At 34.4% G+C, this 21,118-nt stretch overlaps 4 protein-coding genes and 1 pseudogene across 4 annotated transcripts; 4 read left to right on the forward strand and 1 right to left on the reverse strand.

The window, feature by feature from the left end:
* On the reverse strand, positions 871 to 2,854 carry LOC104782926 (annotated as a pseudogene).
* Positions 9,970 to 10,698, forward strand: LOC109132565 (polygalacturonase-like). The gene is made up of 2 exons (XM_019244261.1): positions 9,970 to 10,445; positions 10,543 to 10,698. The coding sequence occupies exons 1-2, from the start codon at positions 9,999 to 10,001 to the stop codon at positions 10,696 to 10,698; spliced, it is 603 nt and encodes a 200-aa protein (XP_019099806.1). The 5' UTR covers positions 9,970 to 9,998.
* LOC104782927 (polygalacturonase-like) lies at positions 10,715 to 12,438 on the forward strand. The gene is made up of 4 exons (XM_019244341.1): positions 10,715 to 11,185; positions 11,283 to 11,572; positions 11,668 to 11,896; positions 11,986 to 12,438. The coding sequence occupies exons 1-4, from the start codon at positions 10,739 to 10,741 to the stop codon at positions 12,202 to 12,204; spliced, it is 1,185 nt and encodes a 394-aa protein (XP_019099886.1). The 5' UTR covers positions 10,715 to 10,738; the 3' UTR covers positions 12,205 to 12,438.
* On the forward strand, positions 14,573 to 16,194 carry LOC104782928 (polygalacturonase-like). The gene is made up of 4 exons (XM_010507991.2): positions 14,573 to 15,034; positions 15,135 to 15,424; positions 15,499 to 15,727; positions 15,816 to 16,194. The coding sequence occupies exons 1-4, from the start codon at positions 14,591 to 14,593 to the stop codon at positions 16,032 to 16,034; spliced, it is 1,182 nt and encodes a 393-aa protein (XP_010506293.1). The 5' UTR covers positions 14,573 to 14,590; the 3' UTR covers positions 16,035 to 16,194.
* Positions 18,632 to 20,856, forward strand: LOC104782929 (polygalacturonase-like). Its single transcript, XM_010507992.1, has 4 exons — positions 18,632 to 19,174; positions 19,889 to 20,178; positions 20,278 to 20,506; positions 20,608 to 20,856. The coding sequence occupies exons 1-4, from the start codon at positions 18,731 to 18,733 to the stop codon at positions 20,824 to 20,826; spliced, it is 1,182 nt and encodes a 393-aa protein (XP_010506294.1). The 5' UTR covers positions 18,632 to 18,730; the 3' UTR covers positions 20,827 to 20,856.

A 21,118-nucleotide genomic window follows, 5' to 3' on the forward strand; every position in this document is an offset into this window, starting at 1 on the left:
TTGATTAACTATGGATTGAAGTAAAAGAAGACGAAGAAGAAGATTTGGTATATCTTATGAATTATGATTGTGTTTTCCTTTTATATATTCTTTGGTATCATTATAAATTAATATTCACTAACTTGACTGCTTAAGTAATTTTTTTTTTTTCCATAGTGCATGACAACTTCTTTAATTTTGCCGATTATAAAGGAGTATCTTAGTTTGGACATTAAATTACCTAAAATCCTTGGTGAATTTAGTAACCGATAATCAATGATTCGTCAACTTTTTGGATAGATTCCGAAATAATATGGTTGATATAGACGAAATGTGAAATTGCACATTCAAAACAAGACATAAGGTAAGTATCAAATATAAAAAAATAATAATAATTGTCAAATACAGAAAACATGCGCATTTTCTTGTGGTGCCACAAGATTCGTATATCACTTGCGTTAAATTCACACTTCATTACGTAAGATTCAGTTTCTTGATTTCTCTATACAAGTAATATCTTGGTTTTTGGTTAGTCAGCAAAATCAATATTGTGGAGAGACTACTTTATAAATGAAACATAGAAATTATTTGTAAACTTTTTTCAAAGCTCTCTCAATTTGATATGTTTAATTTTGATAAGAATTGTGAAAGTTTAAAATATTATGAACTCACTTTAAAATAAAAATTCCAGTTATAGTGAGTAAGTTAAAACTATATATTAAACAGTTTCTTTACATTGAATAAGAAAATAGGGAGCCACCAAAATGATGCAAATGTCAACCGAAACAAACTACCCACCAATTATATGTAAAGAAATTGGCGCGAAATTGTGGAGGCTTGTCTTTTAATGTCATTGTTTTCACTAGAACAAAGCAAACTGTAAAAAACATATAACAGAAAATTAAAAACTTTCATCAATAATTTAAAATTAAAGTTCTCAAACAGTTACATAAAAATAACACAAGTTATATAACACAACACATCAAATACATCAATGGTCGCCCTAGTTCATATACTGTAAAGCAAGGTCAGGCTTTAAGGTCCACTAGGCCATCAACCGCCACAGGCTCATGCATCTCAATGACGAAATTACAATTTACATTTCACTACTACGAATTATTTTTTTAAGTAATACTTAAAAGAAAATCCATGTTTTCTTTGTTTTTGTCATAGACAATTTGGCTGAAAAAATCCAGCTTCTATCCCTCCGGCGTGAGCACAAGCCGACGCCGCCGGCTTATTCCGGTACGTTAATTTAACGTCCTCAAGTCGTATTCCGGTACAGGGTTTCTTAGAACTACAGTCAAGTTTCACTCCAACTTCGGTCGCTGATGTTCCATGTATATCTACAAACAACACATCGCTGATTTTGATCCCCGAAACCTAAAAAGATTTTAGTGTGAAAAGAAATGGATTAGTCTCTCCACTACCCCGATATAAATACATTGTGCATAATCATATCACTTAATTGTTTTAGATAAAAGTTACCTGGACAGGACAATTGTGATCAGGACAGTAGTTTTGGTCAATGATGATAGGGTTCTCTACGTTGTTCATCACACAATGTTGGAAACGGATGTCCTTAGCGAATCCACTACTTGGCCTGGCCCATGATTTGATCCTCACTCCGTTGTCTGTTCCTGTAAACGTCACCGTTTTAACAGTCACGTTCTGTACACCTGACTCCACGCTAAACTACCAATGCTGCACATCCCATCCAAAATATTTTATATATGAGTGATAATTTGCATACAAATTATTATTTATATATATCTTCAGAAATATTACCTGATGCCATGACCAGGGCCGCATGCTACATTTTCAATCCATAGTCCGTTAGTGCCTGGACCGATGGAGACACAATCGTCGCCTGTGGAGATTTTAGTATTGAAGATAGAGACGGTGGTGGAAGACTGAACGTGGATACCGTCCGTGTTGGGGCTGTTTCCGGCAGCTAATACTTTGACTCCTTGTAGCTTCACGTTGTTGCAACCGTTGATGACGACGTGAAACATCTGGCTGTTGAGTGACGTCAGCCCATAGACCACGACGTTGCTTGAGCTCTGAAATCCTATGGTCTGTTCATCACATGATTGTAACCATCTCATTTATTAATTTAACGTATTATATTATTCCATATTGGTCCATGTGAATCGGGAATGTGGTATTATTTAATTCTAAGAAATGGATTAAAACTTCATAATTCAGAAAAGGGTTGCCATTATATTAGTCTTTTTTCTTGGATTTTAATCAAGCATATTAAAGGTAGCATTCACAATCATATTTTAGAATTTTATTTATTCTTTCTTATTAATAAATGGTGATTAAACGAAGGGCAAAAATAGTAAACTTATACGTACCGTTGCACCACTGGGGCAATTCTTGCCGGATTTTTTACAATCCCATAAAGAAGCTCCTCGAGCGTCAAGAACTCCGCCGTATACGGTGACGCCGTCGAGATGCTGGAAGAATATCCAATAGTCCTCATTTCCGATAACTTGATAATCAGCCGGAGCCACCAATGTACCGTCGATACGGAATGTAACAGGCTTGGATTTGCACTTTGAACCGTCGAAATTAAGGCTTCTTAACAAGAACCGGCCTTTGGGAACCACAATGGTAACGGGACGAGCCGATGCACAAACGGTTTCCCAAACCGCCATGAACGCTTTGGTTGCGTCTGTCTTTCCGTCTGGTTTAGCTCCGAAAGACAAGACATTGTAGGATTGAGCAAAACAAGATGAGATGAAGAGGAAGAAGAAGAAGAAGACGGAGATGACTAGAAGTGAAACCATTAATTGTCTGTGGTTAACGTACGCTTGTTTACAGATAATAAGAGAGAGAGAGAGAGAGAGAGAGAGAGAGAGAGAGAGAGAGAGAGAGAGAGAGAGAGAGAGAGAGAGAGAGAGAGAGAGAGAGAGAGAGAGAGAGAGAGAGAGAGAGAGAGAGAGAGAGAGAGAGAGAGAGAGAGAGAGAGAGAGAGAGAGAGAGAGAGAGAGAGAGAGAGAGAGAGAGAGAGAGAGAGAGAGAGAGAGAGAGAGAGAGAGAGAGAGAGAGAGAGAGAGAGAGAGAGAGAGAGAGAGAGAGAGAGAGAGAGAGAGAGAGAGAGAGAGAGAGAGAGAGAGAGAGAGAGAGAGAGAGAGAGAGAGAGAGAGAGAGAGAGAGAGAGAGAGAGAGAGAGAGAGAGAGAGAGAGATAGAGTGGAGTAGTGGTGGTGGTGTGGGAGTTTTAACGGTTATGGAATGTATTTATAGTGTTTGTGTTTGTATGGGAAGGGCTTTTCTTGTTTGTTTGGTTTTGTTTGATTTTTTTTTTAATATTAGTTTATTAATTATTTGAATAAACAAATGATTACTGGATTTGGCAGGAACCTAAAGCAATATTTTGAATGACTAAGAAATTAGGTGTAAATTTGTTTTGCATGATTGTTTCATTCATTCAAAACGCATCATATATAGATAAGATATGTTAAAAATATAATTTTTACGTTCATATAATATTTTTCAATAGATCATTTGTATTATTAATTGTTGTGTGAGTAGAGTTAGAACAAAGCTCAGCTAATTATGATAAAGTAGGTAAAATATCACCAGTAACACTTTTGTAACAGCAAAGTTAGGTCCTGTTTTTCACAGATTTCAAGGACTGGTATGAGTTTCACGAAAGAAATTTGTTATTATATCATGATGGGTTCAAAGAAAATGGCGTGGCAGTGGCACCGAGGAGAAGAAGCAGAGCAAGAGGACCAAATGAGAAGTTCGTGGACTGAGAAGATATGACTTGGTCCAAAAAGTTCGTTAACTTATCATTTGTGAATTAATGGAAAAATTTGGTAATACCTTGAACAACATAAACCACTCTTTACGTATTTGAATTTCAATTGTTATAGGGACTGGGGTCATACTATCTGACTCTCTGTATTGTTCCTTTCCTATTTAAGCAAACAAACATCTTCCATCGTTTGCTTTTCTTTGACTGGGAACTATCATATCATAATATCAACATACAAGCTTAGATAAAAATTCTTGGATCATTTGTTTAATTAGATAATAAAGCATCCATTTTTTCAAGTAAATTACGTAATGCCTTCATCTCCACGCCGCAACAAATACAAAATATTGACGGGACGGTTAGTGTGAAAGAGAAAGCAGGAGAAGTACAATAAAAGGTAGAAAGCGAAAATTACATTGGTCAATATAACTTTAGTGGAGAAACACACGAAACAACGTACGTGGAAATGCGAAGAGTTCGTTAATTTATGAGAAGAACACGTAAAGTCTTTACACTTTTGGCAGCCCCTCCAACGTGCTCAAGCCGCAAAAGTATTTTACTTCAATTATTCTGTTTTGAAATCATATTTTCGTAAACAGATGGTTAGCGAATTTATCAAGTAAATAAGTAATGTGGATAAAATTGATATATCACAATTCCGTTTTAGAATTTTAATGAATTGATTATTTTCGTGAAGTGCCTTATGATTCGTGTTTGTCCTTATCCTCAAATAGCAAAGTGTAATTTTTTACTAACAAATACATTCATCTTGAAATTTTTTTCTGTATGTTTGTTTATATAAAAAAAAAATATTAGTTTTGTATTTGACTGTGACAATCCATCCCGTTGACCCCACTAGCCCATTGCTAGCTTATTCCCATAGGCTTCAAGCTGGTACTGCAGGCCAACAATTCTAACCTATTACTGTGGATATCCAAATATACCAGTAGGTTAATGGTGCGCCAGACGTTCCTCGAACTCTGGTCCCCACCCTTTAACAACCTTCCCACAGGACAAACTGTCACTAATTGAACTGCAGATCAAGGCTAGCAGGGTCTACAGACGGTCCATTAGAACAGCTAGCGAGGAGTAGTGGGGTCCACGGGACGGGTTGTTACACTGACCCACATCCAATGAATGAAAAAGAAAGTTGAATTATGTATAGCAGCCAAATGGATTAAGCCACTTGTTTATAGGCACAATATGGGGGATTTAAATTGGTAACTTTAGATGACGCCGAATAGTAACTAATAATGGTCACGGTCAGTGGCAGATCCAGCAAATGTTTTGAGGGGGTGCAAAAAAAACCCAAAAGTGTTCAATTGGGGATTTGAACCCTTGAACTCAATTAGGATGTGGTGCATCAGTGACCACTAGGCTACTTACAACACTGATAAATAGGCATAAACTAAACCTTTTATATTTTTATCTGGTGCACTTGCACCACCTCTAATGAATGTGGATCCGCCCCCTGGTCACGGTTCACGTTGGCTATGCTGCCTGTGCATGATGGTATAACGTTTTCACGTTGGCACAAGCCACAAGATCAATGCATGAGGCCATTTTTTTAAGGATTAGCTTTACTTTCCAATAAATACATTTTATAAACGTTACACAATCGCTTTTTTTTTTTTGGAAAGAACCACACTACTTGGGGGTGGGCTGAATAGATATTTTTAGTCTTTTTTTGGTGGTATTATGTGATCGAATTTCTTTTAGGTGTCTAAACAATATTATGATCATGTTTGGATGGATGAGCCACATAGTTTATATTTTACGAAAAAAAATTCGTTATCAGAATATGAATCACATTATCTGAAATATGTTATTTAGATGTTCAAAAAGCTGACAAAGAGGAATAGAGGATTATGGAACAAGTCTAAATGGGAAAACAATATTTGGATGATCGGCGCAACATGGTTACGGAACGTGACAAGTGGAAACGAAAACGGAGAAAAAATTGGGCCAATCATCACACCGAAAAGTTCTTTCAATTTAATTTCTCCAAAATTAAATTTCTTCCGTATACTCATACCTGAATGTTTTCTTAAGTCAAACATTTGATTACTCACATTTTTCGAGTTCATGCACTTCAATTAAAGTGCTAATGGTGAGAAAATAAAGATAAGATAAGATTAATTAACTACTCGAATATACTTAATTACTTAATTCTTATTCAAAGCCAATGGAAGGATCATATGATTCGCCGAATTAGTACTGATTGCATGTTCAAGGATCGAAGTTGATTTGTGACTCAATCCTTGCGCTAACCTAGAAGAATGGTGCTATATGAAAATTTCCGTATATATGTAATAGTATAGGATACGCTTTTACGATATATATGCTAATCCACTTTTTTATTATGTTATGAACCTATGATCCCTGGATATATCTGATAGCCATGTGTGGGGCAATTAAAGGGTATGTTAATGTGTTGTTTGTTTTCGTTTTTTTGGTTGTTTTTTTACTTCTTCTTATAAAATACTGTATGTATATTGCGATATATGTCTAGTATTCCAAACCAAATAAGGTATAGGGACTCAACCATAATAAACTAATCATCAATTATACATTTTCAAAAACAATTTTTTATGCTCTCATAATTATGTTGTCGAGGGTTGATCACATGCATTGTAAGATCTCAAGAAATATCATGTTTAAATTCACGTAACACATTTATTACGCATGCAGATATGCTTTGCCGCATTTATGGATAAGGACATCATGTTGAGTTCATGTTTCTCTTTGATTGTCACGTATATGCGTACACACACTGACACTGGTGCCAATAAATATAAAAATAAAATAAATTAGTATTGATAAGAAAATTAGTGTTTGACCAAAAATATACTATAGTTGTTCTGTTATGTTAATTGAGACTGATTATGAAAATCAATTTACGCCATATTTAGTCTCCAGTCTCAACTAACGGTTAACTTATAATTAGTCTCCAGTCTCAACTAACATAACAGACGGCTAGCCATATTTACTATAGTCTCCAGACTAATGTAATTTGACTATTTTTGGATTGTACATTAACTTAAGTGCCAGTTATATGACACATACTGCTAATTACTACTGTTTTGAAGTTCTAACGGGAGAAAATCGTGAATAAAACTTTACTAATTTTTATGGGCTTTTAGTCTTTTAGAAGATAGAGGGACCATTTTATTTTAATGTAGTCCGTTGACCTCTACACACAAGATTAATACTCTCTTCAGCCATGTGGATTGGAAATAAACTCAAATCGATTTGTAAATTGAGAAACCAATCTAATTTAAGTACTTAATTATTCACGTTCAGATAAGAGAAAAACTATTCAACTAATCTATTTTTTGTTATCTCAGATAGCTAGTATTAGTTTTCATCCATCTCACAAAGTTAGCAATCAAAAATCAAACCATCTAATATATGCGATCACGTAAGACCATCTAATCGCTATTATTTGTAATTTTCCCCTACAAATTTTACATTTTGATTTTTATCACATTTTAGACTAAATTTCTATTTTAAGCCTCTAAAAATTGTATTTTTACCCTCATTTTTCTAAAACAAATCATTTTAACCCTCTAAAATTTTACATTTTCCCCTATTATCCTTTGCCAATACTCCACTCAATTTTATTGATTTTGATGTGGTGTTCGGTTTATTGTTTTTAACATTATTCTCTACTTTATTTACATGAGTAAAAAAAAGAACCAAAACATAAGTAAAATATAAGCAAAACATAAGTAAAATATTTGCAAGTATTTATTTTTATAATATAAAATTAATTTTTTAATGTCACCATCTCTTTTTTATTGTCTCTTAATCTCTTTGAAGTTAGAATACATGGTGTACCATACTAATTTTTTAAGAACAATTAATAATGTGCTAAAATAACACTTTGCAATCAAAAATCAAACCATCTAATATTTATCATCACGTAAAGCTTCAAGAGAAAAGCCTTTGAAGACCTGAGTGTAGATATGTTCGGTTCCCACTTCTTCTACTTTTGATAATTTGGTGTAGTTCCCTAATATTTATCATCATCACCTCATCTCAGTTTAATCTATAATTTTTTTGTTTGTTAATATTTATGTTATTGCAAATAATATAAACTATGTCGTTAATATTATCTAGTTTTACGTCGTTGCAAATAGTAGATTTTATAAACTACACATAAGCCATAATTCTACAGCTTATTAAATTCAAATCAAACCCCATAAATTTTGAATTTAACCTTAAAAATCTAAAGCTGAATAGGATGTTGGTGCAGCCGTTGATGGAGAAGACAAGCGCCGATTTCAAGAGGATGCGGCCTTCTTCTGGGAGCAGATCATGCCCTGTGATTCCAACAAAAAAAGTTACTTTTTACTCTGTTTCTTTACTTATGTTTGGTACCCTTTCAATAATTTCTAATCTCTAGTTTTTTTTTATTTGTTTGTTTCTTTTAAAAGAGACAAGAAGTACATAATAATAACTCATTGTCTCCCTTAGTTCGAACTTGTGAAATTGCTAATGCAGCAATAGATTTTTTTTTTGATATTTGTTAATTTGAGATGTATTTTTATTTTTGTTTTTGATACGTTTTCTTCATTCTAGTTTTTGCAGGTTGGGTTTCATTGTCTCTCTCCGTGGCAAGAAAAACCTATTTCTTTCTTAAAGTTAATTATTGTTGAAAAAAACTATATATGTTAATTATCTACTTATCGTTGCAAATATTTATTATAACCTATCTATGTTGTTGCTAGCTATGTCGTTCCTATATATGTTAATTATCGTTGCAATATTTACCATTACACCCAAAAAAAATTATGGTTGCAAATATTATTTATAAACTATCTTTTCTCTGCTTTACCCATAATTATACTACAACATCTTTACGTACGTTAGCATATCACCCTTGCTGCAGCAGCAGGTGGGTGGGTTCCACACAACCTATTAAATTGTATGAAAAAACAACAAAGAACAATATAGTTTTGTCTTAAATCTAAACGTTTGGTGTCATGTGTAACGTACTAAACGAACACATGAAATAATTAAATGGAAATTGCAATGTCAAATACGAAAGATATACATGTATTTTTTTTATTATTTTTGTATTAAATTAGAGGAGGAAAAAAGTGGCATCACTTGAGGTAAAAAAGTGAAATTAGGCCGAGTATTATAGATAATCTTCTGAAGATTAGAGGACCAAGGCAAAGTTTGATTTGCATCAAACAAACTAAAACAATACAAAATTTTGATATGAATTCGTTTACATGCAAATTTTGATAGAAAGACTTGCAAAGTTTCAAATTTTGATCAACACAAAGGTTGGGAGCGGTGAAAGTTTCTCTACTATTTTTTTGTTTGTTTGTTAACCTTAAGAAAGAAATAGTTTCGTACAAAGAAGAGCCGTAGGTTAACGTTTCAAAGGGCGAAGTCTCTCAACGTTTCGTACAAAGAAGAGCCGTAGGTCAACGTTTCAAATTTTCAAAGACATGACACGAGCCTGGCTGGCTATATAGCTTATGGTACTGATAGCTTTTTTTTTTTTTTTTTTTTTTTAACTAAAGGTACTGATAGCTTATAAATAAATTTCTTCAACCATATACAAACAATTTAATTAAAAATATAGAGACGAGCCATCAGCCATGCATTGCATATATTCCCGCCCAATTGTCCTGCAGAATTTCCTCCACGTGACACCACCGCAATCACATTAATAAATTAATTCCAACTGTGACAGATCACTTTTGTTTCTCCGATCCACTTGGTTTCATGTTGCTGTTTTAGTACCGCATAAATATATCACATTCGACTTCATTCTTTAACCCTAGTTTGATTTCTCGTGAAATCCTCATACGTAAACAGAGTATTTCAAATCTTAAAAGGTAGAGATTAAAAGAATAAAATTAATCAATGAATCAAGTTAAAAAGGAAATCCAATAAGCATTTGCATCATGGATATTGAGAGTTATATTTTGTTTATTGCAATAATTTTCATGCATCTATAGACTAATATTCGTACAACAATAAGTTGTACACACAAGAGCCATAAGTACATTCGCATTAAAATAACATGGAATATAGGAATCAAGTAATATTTAGGTCACTTATATTTTAATGCACCGCGTCTAACGCGATTAGTCATTAATACACGGGATCGTCCGATCTAAAACAGAGTATTTTTTGTTCCCTATATATATAACCTTTCTCATTATATCATCTTAAATCATTATAATCATACAAAGCCATCACCCAAATTAGAAGAAATCTCTAAGATGGCCAATAACATCTCTTTTTCTTGTTCCATCATATTATTATCTATTATCTTCTTCTTTTTTATCAACTCATCACACGCAATGCCATCGTTTAACGTACAAAGATACGGAGCTAGAGGTGATGGAAGAACAGATGCGACCAACTCCTTTTTGACAGCTTGGTCATTAGCATGCCGCTCACGGGCTAGGGCCATGGTCTACATTCCCCGTGGAACATATATGGTCAGAAACCTAGTCTTTTGGGGTCCTTGCAAGAACGTTATAACTTTCAAAATCGATGGAACACTCGTGGCTCCGGCAAACTATTGGAGTATAGGTAATTCCGGTTATTGGATTCTCTTTGCTAAAGTAAACCGGATCTCGGTTTATGGTGGCACCATTGATGCTAGAGGAGCTGGTTATTGGTCATGTAGAAAGAAAGGTGGACATTGTCCTCAAGGTGCAAGGGTATGTATGTATGTTCATATTGAAAAGTGGATTTTGATTTGTTCGTTAACTAGCTGTTTCAATTTGATATATAAACTGAATATGGTTTCTTTTGCAGTCTATATCGTTCAGCTGGTGCAGTAACGTTCTACTAAGTGGTCTAACGTCGTTTAATAGCCAAAATATGCATGTCACGGTTCATCATTCCTCTAATGTTCGGATTCAAAACGTAAGAATTANACCTTTCTCATTATATCATCTTAAATCATTATAATCATACAAAGCCATCACCCAAATTAGAAGAAATCTCTAAGATGGCCAATAACATCTCTTTTCCTTGTTCCATAATATTATTATCTATCATCTTCTTCTTTTTTATCAACTCATCACACGCAATGCCATCGTTTAACGTACAAAGATACGGAGCTAGAGGTGATGGAAGAACAGATGCGACCAACTCCTTTTTGACAGCTTGGTCATTAGCCTGCCGCTCACGGGCTAGGGCCATGGTCTACATTCCCCGTGGAACATATATGGTCAGAAACCTAGTCTTTTGGGGTCCTTGCAAGAACGTTATAACTTTCAAAATCGATGGAACACTCGTGGCTCCGGCAAACTACTGGAGTATAGGTAATTCCGGTTATTGGATTCTCTTTGCTAAAGTAAACCGGATCTCGGTTTATGGTGGCACCATTGATGCTAGAGGAGCTGGTTATTGGTCATGTAGAAAGAAAGGTGGACATTGTCCTCAAGGTGCAAGGGTATGTATATATGTTCATATTGAAAAGTGGATTTTGATTTGTTCGTTAACTAGCTGTTTCAATTTGATATATAAACTGAATATGGTTTCTTTTGCAGTCTATATCGTTCAGCTGGTGCAGTAACGTTCTACTAAGTGGTCTAACGTCGTTTAATAGCCAAAATATGCACGTCACGGTTCATCATTCCTCTAATGTTCGGATTCAAAACGTAAGAATTAGAGCTCCAAGTGGAAGCCCTAACACCGACGGTATTCACATCCAATCTTCTTCTGGAGTCGCTATTACTGGCGGAACCATTGCGACCGGTGATGACTGTATTGCTCTTAGTCAAGGATCTAGGAACATTTGGATCGAACGGGTGAATTGTGGACCTGGACATGGCATCAGGTAATTGAATTGAACAATATGTTATCTTCTTAAATATGATGATGTACTACCCAATTAAGACATAAAGATGGGTTTTGCTTGTAAATGTGATGCAGCATTGGGAGTCTTGGGGATTACGCTAATGAGGAAGGTGTGCAGAATGTAACCGTAACGAGCTCTGTTTTCACCAAGACGCAGAACGGAGTAAGAATAAAGACTTGGGCTAGGCCGAGCAGAGGGTTTGTGAGGAATGTTGTATTTCGGAATTTGATAATGAGGAATGTTGGTAATCCGGTGATTATCGATCAGAACTATTGTCCTAATGGAAGAGGATGTCCTCGTCAGGTGAATAATCTACTCGATTTAGCTTAACTCAAGTCTTATAATCTAGTCTTTACTTGATGATGTAATCTTTGTTATGATCGATCAAATATAGCTCCGGTGTGAAGATAAGTGGAGTGACTTTTGCAAACATAAAAGGAACATCAACAACACCAATAGCTATGAAACTGGATTGTAGTGGAAGCAATCATTGCACCGGGCTTAGGTTACAAGACATTAAGCTCACTTACATGAGAAGATCATCAGCTTCTTATTGTAGGAATGTCCATGGACGAGCCTCTGGAGTTATGGTTCCAAGGAATTGCATGTGAAACTAAAAATCCAAGATTATTAATTGGGCTTTATATACGTATGTAAACCCTAAGATTGTTGGATGTAGATATATATATTCCAAAGTGATATTTATTTGATGTTTCATAACCTTAGATTCATGCGAAATTTGAATGTGGTGAATTCTTTGGTGGGAATGAAAAAAAGAAGAAGCAATCCATGTGCTAGTACCAATTCTTCTTTACTTGAATTCTTTTCCATCTATAAAATTAGTAAAATTTGTAACGCGTTATAATAACAAGAGATTATTATTTGGGTTTAACAAATGTTTCTTCTGACAGATCCAGGTGACTCGTTGTATTTTAATGTATGGTTAAAAAAATTGGCATTACAAGAAAAGTAAAATATAACGTTAGATATTGTACTTCTCGATTCAATAATTTTTGTATCATAAGAAAAAAAAGATTACAAACAATTAAGTAATATAATTAACGGACAGATTACAATCTGCACTGTACGTAAGATTCAATATCGTGAAAGGATTGGATGACGTGTCTATATACAATTGGTCGACATTTTGACTATGTGCTACTAGTAGCGCAAGATTCGGAGGGTTTTTCTCTTTAGCCGCTGAGATCTGATCTCTCCGCTTCCGTAACCACTAACCACCCACATGTCACGTTCCAATTCCATAACATAAGGCTTGTCTATATGAATATCATATTGAATATGAATATGTTTTCCAATTTGGTTTTGTTTTGGTTTTGTCTTATTTTTTAAAAAAATTGATTATTCAAGATCTTACCAATAAGATCAACCTATATGAAACTTGAACTAATTCTTTTTTCTTCACGACTAACTAATTGTTGTACTTTTAGTAAATAAATTTATCGAATATATAGTACTATAGCTAGAAGTACGTAGCCGACACATTATATAAAGGAACGTGGATATCACATGTTAATCAGTTGTCTCTACCTTTTATAAGTTGCTTGATGAGTTCTGATTGCTTATCATTTACACGTAAGCCGTACTGTACGTATCATTTTTCTATAGTAGTTTCGTGATGAATCTATCAGCATCGGACTGGCATTATTCATATGCATTGGGTTTGATTGAACTTTGTCCTACCGGTCGATTTAACGTCTTTTGACTAATCCTAAAAGATGACAAAAAAAAAACTTAATTAGTCCACCAAGTTTTCAACTTAACCTCAATATCAGGATGAACCTAATTAAGTTTTTTTTTTTTGACAAAGACCATGCACTACAATCAGCCGAAAACAGAAACGGTTTCAACCCCTATTTACCAGAGGTGCAAAAGTCTTTGTTCCTAGTGGAAGTAAACGAAAAGAGAAGCGAATCTGTAGGGCTCTGTAGGGATATAAACTTCTCATATACTATTATTCTATATTGTCTTCGGTATAAATTTCTCCAATTTTTGGGTTCGTTCTTTTTTTGTTTTGTTTGGTCTTTCACGTCACCTTAACATAACATGTAAAACAAATCGAGAAATATGATTGACTATTAAAAGATTATTCCGTTTCGGATTTTGTGTAGAATCGATGGTATTTTGAACATATTTTCACTATTATATGCGCTTATTCGATTTCTTTCTGAGCAAGAAGCTTTTTTTGTTTGTAATTTCTAAAAAAAAAAAGCCTTTGAGAATGCTCTATCATGTCCCTTAGTTCTCTGTAAAGCTTTTAAAAATATTTTCGGTCTAAAGCTAACGTAACATGTTCGAAAATTTTAATCAGAATGTAGTTAGTAAGATTATTTTTTAGGTTCGCTGCAGAAGCCATTTAAGAATTTATAATTGAGAGTTTGCGACAAACCGTCATTGATGACGGTACAGCTCGTCATGATCCATTCAACGTTCACGTAAACCCATGTGCTAAGCTACTCTTCTCATATACAAAAAAAAAAAAAAAGAGCATTAGTAGATGAGCATGACTAATCTTCATTTTTATGTAGGTTGGCGTTACTTGTGATAAATTTACTACAAAGAACTTCACTAATATTTCTACCTGTCCATGTGTAGAGAAACAAAAAAAGTTGTCTGAATCAATGAATTAAGTTGAAAAGGTAACTCAATGGGCATTGCATTTGTATAAATTATAATGATAATGTGAAAGTTAGGGTACTTTTTTTTTTTTTTGAAACACAGTTAAGGGTACTTTTTTGTTTTGCAATAATTATTCGTACAATAATAATAAGTTGTACTCACATTATCATCAAATAATTACGGAATGAAGTAAAATATGGTCATAGTAGTCATTAAATTCACCGCATATAACGCGATTAGTCATTAATACACGGATAGTCCGATCTAAAACAAAAAAAAATTCTGCCTCCTATATATAGGGTCATGGTTTCTTCTTAAATCATACAAGCCCGAAAAAAAAATTCCAAAAAATAATCTAAGATGGCCAATAACATCTCTTTTCCTTGTGCAATCATATTATTCTCTATATTCTTTTTTCTTATGAACTCATCCAACGCAATGCAATCATTTAATGTACAAAGATACGGAGCTAGAGGTGATGGGAGAACAGACGCGACCAAACCATTTTTGACAGCTTGGTCATTAGCATGCGGCTCACGGGCTCAAGCAATGGTCTACATTCCCCGTGGAACGTACTTGGTTAGAAACCTAGTCTTTTGGGGTCCTTGCAAAAACATTATAACTTTCAAAATCGATGGAACACTCGTGGCTCCGGCGAACTATTGGAGTATTGGTAATTCCGGTTATTGGATTCTCTTTGCTAAAGTAAACCGGATCTTGGTTTACGGTGGCACCATTGATGCTAAAGGAGCTGGCTATTGGTCTTGTAGAAAGAAAGGTGGTTATTGTCCTCAAGGTGCAAGGGTATGTAAAGCTAATTTCGATTTATTCGTTAACTAGCTATATTAATTTGTTATATATATATAGATATACAGACTAATTTTTTTTATATGGTTTCTCTCAGTCTTTATCATTTAGCTGGTGCAACAATGTTCTATTAAGCGGGTTAACGTCATTGAATAGCCAGAATATACACATCACAGTTCATCATTCTTCTAATGTTCGGATTCAAAACATAAGAATTAGGGCTCCGAGTGGAAGCCCTAACACCGACGGTATCATCGTCCAATCTTCTTCTGGAGTCACCATAAGTGGTGCAACCATAGGGACTGGTGATGACTGCATTGCTCTTACTCAAGGAGTTAAGAATGTTTGGATTGAGCGTGTGAGCTGTGGACCCGGACATGGAATCAGGTAACTAAATTTAAAACTAATCGACTGCAAATATGATGATTTCAGTTAAGTCATTAGCATAAAATGTGATGTAGCATTGGGAGTCTTGGGGACTACACTAATGAGGAAGGTGTGCAGAACATAACCGTCACGAGCTCTGTTTTCACCAAGACGCAAAATGGAGTAAGAATAAAGACTTGGGCTAAGCCGAGCACAGGGTTTGTAAGGAATGTGCAATTTCGAAATTTGATAATGAGGAACGTAGAAAATCCAGTGATCATTGATCAAAACTATTGCCCTAATAGAAACGGTTGCTCTCGTCAGGTGAGTAGCATAATCGATTTTGGCTTAGTTCTTCCATAGTTTGTTGTTAGTATGAAGGGAATCTTATTATGCTTGATAATATATATAGGGATCTGGTATAAAGATAAGTGGAGTGACTTATGCAAACATAAAGGGAACATCTACAACACCCATAGCAATGAAACTGGATTGTAGTGGAAGCAAGCCATGCACAGGGCTTAGGTTACAAAACATTAATCTTACTTACATGAGAAGATCGTCAGCTTCATATTGTAGGAACGCCCATGGACGATCCTCTGGAGTTATGGTTCCAAGGAATTGTATGTGAAATCAGAAATCCAATATTCGATTCATTGAGATTTTGCATATACATACTTAATTAGATATATTACAAGGTGATATTTGTTTCATGTTTCATAACCTTATATTCATCCAAATTTGAATGTGGTGAATGTGAATCGACTGTTTGGCTTATGAAATGCGCTTGTCACAACAATTCAAGGAAATATTATTATTTTATCTTGAAAATTAATAATTTGTTCCTTTTACTATTACAAAAAGTTGCAAGGTTTCCGGACTATTTTGTCGCTTATTAATTTATCCAACATCACTTTTTGAAGTTTTCCAACATCAGTGTTTCGTTTAAATGTTTGCAAGTTAATTTTTGTAACTAGTGATCGATTGAAACTGTTTAGGCTATATATGAGTCAAATAAAAGTCTATACAACATTCACTAGTTACACCAGCGGTCATATGTCTCATCTCACACTCTCACTACACACATACTGATACAACGTTCATAATTTACCTTTTTCTCGAACGATTTAGGTCTCTGATGCATGTGGAATCCTACGCGCAATGTAGACGCGGTAATTGCCACCGTTATGAAATCATCACATGATAATTTAGTTTAGCGCGTGGACAGTTTTTTCATAACATTGAATTTGTCATAATTTGGCTTATTATGATTTTTTTTCCCCCTTATTATGATTTTGCTTCTACCATTTCAGTTGCTAGATTACTACTACTACTAATAAACTACTAAAAACTTGTATCAAAAATATTATCTGCTTAAAGTAAAATTCATCAAACAGATCCAAGAGGGGAACGTGGGTGACACGTGATCATTATAATTTGCTTTAAAAGTTCTCATTGCTCTCTATTATTTTTAACGTTTTCTTCGTGTTCTTTACAAAAACTAGTCTCTATCGACTATCGTTTTACTTCAACTTGATCGTCTCAAGATTATATATGGCTATCCCATATGCATTTAACTAGTTTAATTCTTCCTTTGGTTTTAAACTGTTTTTTATTTATAAATTATAAAGTTATAAACTAAGCTTGAATAGTATCAGGTGTTTTACGGTTTCCTTTTTGTTGCTAAAAAAATATTAGTTATAATATCAGGTGTTTTACGGTTTACCACTTAGGCAATTACCACCAACCTTACAATTAAAAAGGATTCCAACCTATTAGGCTATTACATAATTAGCTCCCTTCATCATCTTAAAATCGNGATCTGGTATAAAGATAAGTGGAGTGACTTATGCAAACATAAAGGGAACATCTACAACACCCATAGCAATGAAACTGGATTGTAGTGGAAGCAAGCCATGCACAGGGCTTAGGTTACAAAACATTAATCTTACTTACATGAGAAGATCGTCAGCTTCATATTGTAGGAACGCCCATGGACGATCCTCTGGAGTTATGGTTCCAAGGAATTGTATGTGAAATCAGAAATCCAATATTCGATTCATTGNNAAAAAGGATTCCAACCTATTAGGCTATTACATAATTAGCTCCCTTCATCATCTTAAAATCGTAGTCGTAGGAAAGAAATGTAGTTTCGGAGAAGAAAATTATAATTACTTTCTTTTTAATGCCTCTCTATATAGCTTTTGACAATATCTACCTTCGGTCTCAAGCCAACATGGTCGAACATTCAAATCAAAAACAAATTAAAACATCCAAATAATGATTGATTAGGTTACTTGGAGAAGAAAACCATTTAAGAATTGAGACTAACCGTCATTGATAACGGTACGGTCCATCCATCCATTTACGCAATCCCATGTGATAATTATTCTAATACATGTTGATTTTCCCAAATGACCATATATTTATGTTACGTCCCATGTTACATGTTGCTTATTACGTGATAAGTAAACATTGGTTGACTTCAGTTAATCCTTTTTTTTAAAGAGCTTTTGTTGACTAATGCTTCTCATGACCGTAGGATTCGGAGGATTTCTTGCATTTACGGCTACAATTGATTATAAGATTTCCACTGTCCACATGTCACATGCCATAAATTATGCTATTTGCTATTCATGAAACCTGGTCCAGTCTTCGGACTTCTCTCTTTCGCAATTCGTTTTTGTTTATCTTAGATAAATACTTAAAAAGTCTATTCAATGTCTATTCATGTATTCCTAGTTTTCTATTTCAAGAACTAAGATATAATAATCCCTAATTTATCGTAATAAAGAAGCCGTTAAAAAAAAAAAAAACTTAAAAAGTATAAAATATAATTTAGCCGAAGAACGATAGAAAAGTCCACGGACACTAGCATGATTTATTTTTTTCTATTTTGCAATTACATATTTATTACTATTACATTCTCGACTTAAACTAACAAAAATATTTAAATTATAGAAGTGAACATGGATCACATGCTTACTCGTTTTTAGATGAGCATTATTTCCTTAAGACCTTCACAACTGCTTATCATCACATGCGTTTATGCGAACCGTACATATCATTCATTTGAATTTAATCAATATCAAACAATCATTAGCATTATAATTTAGAATTTTGTCAACGTATTCTTTTAAAAACAAAAAAAATATATATATTCAAACATACCACTATATATACAGTTACATATAAAATACCCACCATAACCGTCTCCGATTACTTCACCCTCACACTACACCACAAACACAAAACATAAATACTTTTAACAAAATCCCAAAATCTACAAAGATTTATCACTCTTTCTCTTTTTAAGAAACATCAAATATGGATAATAATAATAAGCTCTTAGCTGTTTTGCTAATGTTCTTGTCAAGCTTCTTGCTGATGAGATCATCAACGGCTGCTTACAACTACAATGTCGTCAACTTCGGTGCCAAACCTGACGGTCGAACGGACTCCACAAAAGCCTTCCTTGGCGCGTGGCAAGCAGCTTGCCGTTCAGCTGCATCAGTCACTGTAACGGTCCCGAGAGGGAGCTTCTTGCTCAAACCAGTGGAGTTTCGTGGTCCGTGCCGCAGTAGGATAACGTTCCAGATCTATGGAACGATTGTAGCTCCTTCGGATTACCGCGGTTTGGGAAATTCCGGTTATTGGATCTTGTTCGTGAAAGTTAACCGGATCTCGATCAATGGAGGAACGTTAGATGCTAGAGGTGCTTCTTTTTGGGCTTGTCGTAAATCCGGAAAGAGTTGTCCTGCTGGCGCCAGGGTAAGATAAACCGATTTTAACCAACTCTTTTTTATTTTTGGTTTTCTAAATTTTTGAAAAAATAGTAACAAATATTAAAAATCGAATAGGTATGATTTGGTTTGACATCGTTTCGATTTCGGTTCATCGTTTATAGTAAAATATTTGATTGATTTCTAAAGACTTTTTGTTTTACTCTAATTAAAAAAAAAGAGAATTTGTGAAAAATACTCTTTGTGGGATACACCTTTTCAAAAATACCCTTTTTTGTATATATTCATTTTTACCCTATTTTACATAATTTCAGTGTGTTAAATTAATTTTTAAATTTTTTTTTTTAGGTTTGGGTTCTCATATTACATTTAGTATATAGTTTTGAGGGGTTAGAGTTTAGTATTTAGAGTTTAGGCTTTAGAATTTAGTGATTTTATTTATAGAAAAGAAGTATTTTTGAAAATGACCTTTTAAAAAGTGACATAGGAAAAGAGGTATTTTTGAAAATACCCCTTAAAAAAATTAGTAACATATATAATATCAAATTAGTTTGTATATGGTTTTGGTGATTCAATTCAAATTTTGTTTTCATCGGATATAATATAGCACGGAATTGTAATATACTTTTAAGATTTCAATTTGTTTATTTTTACCTTTTCAGTTTGACACACGGCTTTGCATATTCTACTTTCAACTCCTAATCGATAATATTGGCGATGATGCTTTTTTTTTTTTTTGCAGTCAATGACGTTTAACTGGGCAAACGACGTCGTAGTAACCGGTTTAACATCAATTAACAGTCAAGTAACACATTTAGTTATAAACAGCTGCAACAACGTAGTCATCCGGAAAGTAAAGCTAGTGGCTCCAGACCAAAGTCCCAACACAGATGGCCTCCATGTCCAAGCTTCTGCTGGTGTTACCGTAACTGATAGCACGTTTCAGACCGGAGATGATTGTATCTCTATCGGTCCGGGAACTCGTAACCTCTACATGTCTAAGCTCAACTGCGGTCCAGGCCATGGAATTAGGTATGAAAAATTGAAGCATTTGTTCTATTTTAAAGATAACTTGGACGGCAAGATTCATATATTTTCTGAGCTACGTACTGATAATTAATCGTTTTGTAGTATTGGGAGTCTGGGAAGAGATGCAAATGAAGCTGGAGTACAGAACATAACGTTGGTAAACTCTGTTTTTACTGGATCAGACAATGGTGTTCGGATCAAAACATGGGCTAGGCAAAGTACAGGTTTTGTGAGAAACGTTTTGTTTCAGAATCTGATCATGAAAAATGTTCAGAATCCAATCATCGTCGATCAGAATTATTGCCCGAACCATCAAGGTTGTCCTAAACAGGTAAAATTAATGATCGAAATTGAAACCTAGCTACATAGTACATACATAAAGGAATTATATAATAACAATCTGATTGGTTTTGTTCATTTATATATTTGTAGGGTTCTGGAGTGAAGATTACTCAGGTTGTGTATAGAAACATTCAAGGGTCGTCGCGGACGCAACAGGCTTTAACGTTTGATTGCAGTCGCAGTAATCCGTGCCAAGCTATTAGATTGCACGATATCAAGCTAACGTTTAACGGTCGGTCAGCCACTTCGACGTGTAAAAATATTAAAGGAGTTAAGGCTGGTGTGGTGATGCCTCAAGGTTGTCTTTGATAATTCATGAATTTGAAGATGTTTGGATGACATTACACCATCGTGAACGCAGAGTATTTATTATTTGCGTTCTGTGATCGAGATGTTTTGTTTTGCGTCTTCATATATGTATGTAAATCATGACACTTTAATTTGTATCTCCTTTTTAGTACAAAATATATTGATATTAAATTATGTTTTAACGTATCGAAGCTAAAAAACATTACTCTTCAAACATTCGCTTTATGACTTATATACAAGATTTCATTTTAAAAAAATATAAAACGAATTTGAAACAAATATAAAAATGTTA

Source organism: Camelina sativa, chromosome 4 (genome assembly GCF_000633955.1).
Source record: "Camelina sativa cultivar DH55 chromosome 4, Cs, whole genome shotgun sequence".
Taxonomy (NCBI): domain Eukaryota; kingdom Viridiplantae; phylum Streptophyta; class Magnoliopsida; order Brassicales; family Brassicaceae; genus Camelina; species Camelina sativa.